The sequence below is a fragment of the Lynx canadensis genome, chromosome A3 (assembly GCF_007474595.2).
Source record: "Lynx canadensis isolate LIC74 chromosome A3, mLynCan4.pri.v2, whole genome shotgun sequence".
NCBI classification, from domain to species: Eukaryota; Metazoa; Chordata; class Mammalia; order Carnivora; family Felidae; genus Lynx; species Lynx canadensis.
This window is the reverse complement of record NC_044305.1, coordinates 72,433,691-72,441,822: the sequence shown is the minus strand read 5'-3', so window position 1 is coordinate 72,441,822 and position 8,132 is coordinate 72,433,691. Positions and strand designations below refer to the sequence as shown.

The 8,132-nt window shown below is 36.9% G+C and overlaps 1 protein-coding gene across 1 annotated transcript in view; it reads right to left on the bottom strand.

The window, feature by feature from the left end:
- Positions 1–6,973: 6,973 nt before the first annotated feature.
- ACYP2 (acylphosphatase 2) overlaps positions 6,974–8,132 on the bottom strand; it is a 177,023-nt gene continuing 175,864 nt past the window's right edge. The window contains exon 4 of the mRNA XM_030310588.1: positions 6,974–7,416. Within this exon, the coding sequence (XP_030166448.1) occupies positions 7,302–7,416 (115 nt within the window). The 3' untranslated portion in view covers positions 6,974–7,301. The remainder of the gene's footprint in view (positions 7,417–8,132) is intronic.

Sequence of the window (8,132 nt, the reverse complement as noted above, 5' to 3'; positions counted from 1 at the left end):
GCTTAGATTATGGGAGGAGTGTTTATAGGGGAATTTAAAACATTTTTTACATATTTTCATGAAGCCGTCATCTTCTGTTTAAGCCCTTGAGGAACGATTTCTTTTTCTGTGTCTAATTCAACAAACACTCTTGAGCACTTACTATGGCCATGTGCTGTCCTAGGTGCTACAGATACAGCAGGGTACAAACTTAAATACATTCCTGTCCTAATGTACCTTACACTGGGATAAAGACAATAAATTAGTAAAATAGGGATTATTAGTTAGATGGTGATAAGCACCATGGAGAAAGAAGTAGCTAAGGAGTTAAAGGAGTGTGTTTGACAATTTAAGTAGGTGACCAGGGAAGGGCTCGTTGATAAAGTGACATTTACCCAGAGACCTGGAGTGATACCTGGGGATCCAAGAAAAAAGCATTTAAGTCGGAGAAAATACGGGTGGAAGGACCTGAATGTAGAGGATGCCTGGGACTATCAAGCAACAATAAGGAGTTCCATGAGGCTGGAACAGGTGAGCAAGAGGAAGAGCAGTAGGAGATGAAATCAAAGACATAAGGGGAGGCCAGATTATAGATGATTGTAATACAATTGTGGCTTTGACTTAGAGTAAAATAGCCTGCAATCAGAAGGTTTTAAGCCAAAGAGTGACATGTTCTAAATTTTTTTTTCAAGGCAAAATCAAGAGTCCTAAGCTCAACCAACTGAGCCACCCAGTTAAAATTTCTGTTTTAATAGTATTGCTAAATACTGTGTCAAGTACAGGCTGAGGAAGGAAGAAGCAGGGAGTTTGGTTAGGAGACTATTAGAGGAACAACGGGGACTAGGATCACTAGCCTGGAGGTAGTGAGAAGTGGTTGGATTTGAGCACATATTTTTTAGCTCTTTGTTATGGAAAATATAAATAAAGGAAATGATAAAGAATGGTCTAATGATCTATGTGCCCACTTTAGTAGTTGTCAGCTCATGTTCAATCTTGCTTTATCTATACCTCCAGCCACTTTCTGCCCCTCCCTTCCTCCTACTGTATTATGTTTTTCTAATGTTTATTGATTTATTTTGAGAGAGAGAGCAGGAGGGGAGGGGGAAGTGTTTGCAAAGCCTGCCTGATTGTCAAAATCACCTGGGGGTATTTTTAAACATGCAGATTCAGGAACAAAAGCCAAGAAGATTCTGGTTCAGTAGGTCTGGGTATGAACCACCTAGTAATATGTGTATTTAAAAGGCTTCCTAGGTAATTCTGATAATCAGCTGGTATTAGCAACCACAGCTCTACATCATTAATGAAATTTGCCAGTTTTAATAATTACAGAATGGATAGCAATTCCCCTATTCCCTTCTGGGTTTCCTGTAGTCTGTCCATAGCTTAAGTGTGTCTGTATGTGTATGTTGCCTGCTCTTCAGAATATGATTTTTACATCTCAGCTAATTTCCCATAATCCATATTTTTTATTTTAATCTGCACATCTCCCCCTCACCCACAATAGCTTCCTGCTCTTTTCAAAGATAAATTTTCATTATATGCTATCAATGATAAAAGCAGGTGTTCCCTGAAAATATTTTTCTATTATAAATAACTTTTAGAGGTGTGTACTTTGCCTGATTCTAAAGGATAATGTTCCATTTACCTTAACTATGGTGCTTTTTTCGTAAATTTTAAGGCTAATTTGGTTTACTGTTCATCTCTTAATGAGAAGAATTTGATTACATACTGGTATTTGCCCACAGAGGGTAGGTATCCTTTTCAAGTCTAAAGCCCTAGAATGGTTGGACTCTTCTAATCCAGTATTTTGTTATTTTGCTATGAGATTTCTAGGAGCTTTAATTTTTTTAATTATGGAATACACATATGAAAGGATATACTTAAAAATTTATAAAGTTGAAATCATTTTCAAGTGAACACTTAGGAAGCTACCTGGCCTCACTTCCATGCTTTAAGTAAAGGGACCACCCAGCATGCTAACTGTGTCCTTCTCTTTCTGATGTGCTATGACTGAAAAATTAAATTATCCCAGTTAATAGAGAAAGAATGGTAGTTGGGATCAGAGAACAGAGAGAAAGTTTGATTCTGCTTTTGCTACCTCAGAAAATAGTACCCAAAACGTAGGATTGTGTTCCATTTGTTCTGGTTGTTGTAGATAATGCATCTCAAAAATAATAGGATGTTGTGTCTACCTGTTCATGCCAATTTCCTGGTTAAGCATTGCAAGCATGTTGTTAATCCAGATTACTGTGTACTGAATTCAGTAGAAATTTTGTCTTGATGCTTGCAAATGACCAAATGACTGACTGTAATCCTTGCTTTTAATACTTGTTTTGAAACAGAAACTCTATTTCCAATACAATTAATCTCTTGCATGTTCTCTTTCCATATGCATTTTTAGTATTTGTAAAAAAATGAGAAGGGAAGGGAATAAAAGCAGCAGCCACCATATGGGAGGCTTGTAGCCACTGCTACTTGCAGCGTCCATTGTGCCAACATGGAAAATAAAACTAAAAAAAGAAAAACCTAGTTTGAGTATAAAAGAAGCAACTTGGACATCCAACCAATAATGTATACAGACCTTTAAGTAGCAAAGAGAGAATAAATCATGTCTCTACAATGGGGAAAAATCCACTTTCTGGAAAAACCTGCCAGTGAGATCACACACTAAGACTTGAGACTTTCAAGTCTGATAATTCTAAAATTGTATTAAATTTTTATCAGACTTTGGTTTTATTCAAAAACAATTTGAATCAATTAAGAAAAGGAAAATTATCTCTTAGACATAATTCTAAATATCAGGTTAAAAATCTCTAAGCTATGCTTATAAAATACATTTTAATTAAGCCACTAGGTATATACTTGTGTTTCCTCTTGCATATTTTTCATTTTGGCACATAGAAACAAAAGACAACAGAAATTGATTTCAGAAATATTTTAGTCACCATGGACCTTTGTGGAGACCACTATGAAAAATAATTTATTTCCAATAGTACTTTTCGTAACTTCCACATTTCAATGGAAATAGTTAAAGGTAGAGTATAGGTAACACAGTGGCTTGATGGAAGTAGTCAAGAGAACAAGAAATGAATTTGAGTTTAACATGTATAGAAACTTAGAAAAGAAGACCCCAGATACTAAATTCATAGTCGTTTTGTTGGTGGTGGTGGTGGTGTTTGTTTTTGTTTTACTTGAGAAAGAATTCTTCTCAGCAGATGTCTTGCGGATAATCCTAATGCGTGAAAGAGAGGAGAGCAGAGCTGCTTTGATTGGAGCCGATATGAGGACCCTCAACTAACCATCTTTCACATGGCCGTTCTATACCTCTCCCTGCACCACCTCCTGGGAGGCTTCTGGCTTACAGGAATCCTGCAAAAAGTCTTGATTTAGTTCAAATTCTTGACTTTGCAAATGACCTAGGCATACAATTGATGGATTGGACCCAGAATGCAGGTCTTTTGATTCCTATTTCCTGCTGCACAGAGTTGCCTATTTTCAGTTCCTGCAATTTGTTCCAGATATAAAAATCTTGTCCCTCTATGTAGTGAACAATTTTTTGATATCCAAATTAACAGAGGCCAGAGAGAGCTACCATGTGAAATATATTCATGATATACCTTCCAAATACAGGCTAATTTTTGGAAGTAGATTCTGGTTTCCTATTGTCTTTTCTGTTGTAATTATGAGCTTAGAGATAGGTACTTCTGAAAAATTCCTTCAATAGACAAAGTTAAAAATATCTAGTCATAAAAATAGTGACCAGTTTCCAGCACAAACTAGTGGGTGTTGCTATATCTCCTGACACCACCACCCCCCCCAGACACACACACCAGCCACCTGTTAGCTCTGTTCCTTCAGTGCTTCTCTGTTCTTTGTTAACATAAGTAGCTACCTCTGAAGCACAAGGATCCCTCAGGCAGGATATTCCCTTGAACTTAGAGATTCCCTGTGTCAGATGAAACTTCAATAGCTTCTTCTCAAGCTTAGAAGCACTTACTCTTCCTAAGGAAAAGTCTCATATATCTCTCACAGCGTAGTTGCTTCTATGCACCCTACCTGGTGAAGGGTCTTTCTTTTGCATATTCCCTCCAGTCAAGAAGACTTCCCTGAGCTTTACTTCATGAGCTAGCTTTTTAAAAGATAGGCATTTTCGGGGCATGGGGTGGCTCAGTCAGTTAAGCATAACTCTTGATTTCGGCTCAGGTCATGATCTCATGGTTCATGAGTTTGAGCCCGCATTGGGCTCTGCACTGACAGCATGGAGCCTGCTTGGTTTTCTCTCTCTCTCTCTCTCTCTCTCTCTCTCTCTCTCTCTCTGCCTCTCTGCCTCTCTGCCCCTTCCCTACTTGTGCTCTCTCTGTCTTAAAATAAATAAACTTAAAAAAAATAAAAGGTTGGGGCGCCTGGGTGGCGCAGTCGGTTAAGCGTCCGACTTCAGCCAGGTCACGATCTTGCGGTCCATGAGTTCAAGCCCCGTGTCAGGCTCTGGGCTGATGGCTCAGAGCCTGGAGCCTGTTTCCGATTCTGTGTCTCCCTCTCTCTCTGCGCCTCGCCGTTCATGCTCTGTCTCTCTCTGTCCCAAAAATAAATAAACGTTGAAAAAAAAGTTAAAAAAAAAATAAAAGGAATTTTTATATGAATTTAGAAAATAGTATTTAATATGTTTTTACAGATCATACCCCCGATTCTGATGCGTGTTTCCTGAAGAGGGTGTGGGCATGTGAAGTGTTGTAACACTTACTGGTTGATAGTCACTGAAGTAGATACCCATCTTCTGCTTTTTTTTCTTGATTTTTAAAATGTCTAATTCTGACTAAACTTGTCAAGGTTTATTATCTAAAATACATAAATTTAAAATTCCCTGTGTGCATTCACTGTGAAATTTGACATAATCAAGTTTACTGGTAAGATGTGTTCTCTGGTATCCATAATACATTTTTACAACTTCCCTCATGCTTTCTACCCATTCACAAACACTACTTTTAATCATTATTTACAACATTTTTCATCCTGTGATGGAATTTCATTATATGTTAATCATTAAGTAACCTTGACTAATGTGATTCACTTTGTGCAGTTAGAAGATTGTGCCAGTAAGGTATGATTTTCTTATAAAGACAGTTGGGAAGGGAACTACCAGAGTATAGCAAGGTAATAAAAAGTGACATATTGGTGTCACTTCTGAGATGGTATTTTTCTAAAATCACTTAGCCTTTCTATGTGTAAAGAGATACCGATTTTGTTTCAAACTTGAGTGTGCAAGAAATGTCTATTTTATTTTCTGTAAATCAAAGCAAATCTCTTTCAAGCCCCATCCTGTCTGACCGGTGGGAGGGTAATTCTCAGTCATCCCTGGGATTGTCTGCTCTCTTCCAGAAGGACCACAGAAAGGATTTCATGCACAGAGAACATTCAGGAAAGATTTCTCTGGCTTCTAGTCCATTCCAGTTGCCAGGACTATTGTCTGAGCCACCATGGTCCCCTGTAGCAGGATGCTTTGTGGCATTTTTGGGGACAGGAATCTTGCTGGTACCAGGAGTCCCTGGGCCTGGGACCCCTCTTCTCTGAGTGTTCAAGCTGCCCCCTTCTCAGGTGTAGCCATCCTGCACAGGCGCTGCTGGGGAGAAAGGCACAGGTCTCCATCTCTTAGGAAACCCAAGGCCTTTGGTACCTTCTCAAAGTCTTGGATAATCTCTTCCTCTTGGCTCTTGCCAGTTTTGCTTCTCTTTTACCTGCTAAAAGCCTAGTGTTAATCTTTGTCCTCCACTCATAGCATCATATGCCCTCTTTAAAATTCAATCTTGGAAGAGAAGTTGTCTCCAGGACACTAGCACCAAAAGCTTCCCTGAGCTTAGGGAATACAAAGGCTTTTCTCCCTTCTTTCAACCAGGAGTAGGGAAATAAGAGAAAAATTCAAATGACTATCACAATAGATTCTCCTGTATAATATTTGACATGTATAATGCTTAACATGATGATGACATTAGAATAATAGGAAAGTTGTTGTATTCCTTTAAGTGTGTTTGGAAAGTTTTAAAAAAATATCTTGGTCATTCCCTGATTTTGTGTTGTCTTGTGTATGGTAGATATCAATATTATTATTATGCACAGAGTTAACCTTTCAAAGGAATGATGTCAGTCTCGCCTCATTTTCTTTTCTCAATTCTACTCTTGGAGCAGGTAAAAGAAAGAGGCCTGAAGTCTTTGTCCATGCCATCGAGAGTAACAGTGGAGATTGGTTCTACAGACAGAATGGTAGTTTCTAATGTGGATTCCTAGGGGATGTGAAATTGTCCAAGGCAGACAAGATGCAGGAGGCAAAGTGAGACCAAGCATGCAGGGCTCCAAGGACCTCCATGCCCATTTGAGTCATACTAGTGGGCTTTTTTACTTACTTTAGGTATTAAATTCCATGTAAAATTTTGTTTTAATGAAGGATTCCATTGGTACAAAAATTAGGAGATCACTGAAGGACATACACATGTATATGCCTACAACATTTGAAGTCCCCTAGTATTTTGAGTTAAAGATCTTTTTTCAATAATTCTATGGCATAGAAATGAACCTTCTCCTTAAAAATCCTGTTGCTTAATTACCATTTACATGTGAAAATCCCTAAATGATAAGTCAAGTTCAAGGGATAGTATGATTTAATTGGACTATCGGTTCCTTTTCTGGTTAATAGGACAAACCATTGTACATAGTTGTTGACATAAATCTTGCTGTTTGTAGTAGTGAAATTGTGGGTTCTTAACAGTTACCATCACTCACCTGCTCACTACACAGAACAATAAAGGTCATAGATGGCATTAGGTTACTCCAACCAAAATATTGAATGTCTCAACCAGAATTTTAAAAATTTTTTATTGATATTATTTTGTGGTTATACTGATCATCATATACATTTATATCTAACTACTGGTTCTTGTTAAACAAATGACTCAAATTTAATAAATTATTATTCAGGAGGTTTTTAGAATTCAGACAACAATGCTTAATTTTTAAATGGTTGAGCTTTATTTTATACCTAGCCAAATAACGCTTGCTATAATATTCATTAAAGATTCCACAAGACAAGTTTAAATATTCATATTAAATATTTTGTAATGTCCTTTACAATACTATGTTTTTGCGTCTTAAAAACATAGTCGAGTAAAACTATTTTAGTGTCAGACCTTTTTAGTAACATATTCTGTTGTAGCTTTCAGAACAGAAAGTTCTTTTTTTTACCCTACTCTGCTACTATTATTCTAGTACATAGACTTGAGAATATATGGTGTTTGTTGTGTAATATAAGCATTAAAATTTTTATTTCTCTTCTGTTAGTATCGGATACTAAAATTTGAGTAGTCAAGTTGAGAGATGATTTTTTCATTAGAAAAGTTTGTGCGGTCAATGCGAGAACTAGGACTTCCAACCTTGCTCAGCCAGGACATCCTACAAAAAATAAACAAATGAATAAAAATTAGCACTCAAAGCATCTATGGACTAGCCAAAATGATCCCACCACAGGTTACAATGGGAGTTTACTTTTACTAAGTAACTTTTGCATCTAATGTGAAATATAATTTTTTATATTGTATACATCATGTATCAGAGTACCAGAAAGTTTAACACATAATTAAATAGGAACAAAGAAAAGCTTATAGCAAATTAAGCCCAGTAAACTCCTGATGATTTCATATTTTCCCTGTTTTAAAGCATTCAAAGCCATTAAAATCTAGCTCTTATATGTAAAAGGATAATATTTTTACAAAGAAGTAAATAATAAAAACAATTCACCATTGTTTTTTCTCATTACTCAGCACATGGTAGGTGTGTGTACGTATGTATATGTACATATCTGCCATGTGCTGAAAGAGAAAAAATGAAAAAAGTGTAAAGAATGTGATTTCCCATAAACATTTTAGATGAGGAGTGCCTGGTTGGCTCAGTCAATACAGTATGCAACTCTTGATCTCAGGGTTGTAAGTGCAAACCCTACTTTGGGTATAGAGATTACATTAAAAAATAAGATCTTTTTAAATTTTTTAAAAAAATTTTCTTTTAATTATTTGTGAAAGAGAGAGAGAGGATTAGCAAGGAAAGGACAGAGAGAGAGGGAGACAGAATCTGAAAGCAGGCTCCGGGTTCTGAGCTGTCAAGCACAGAGA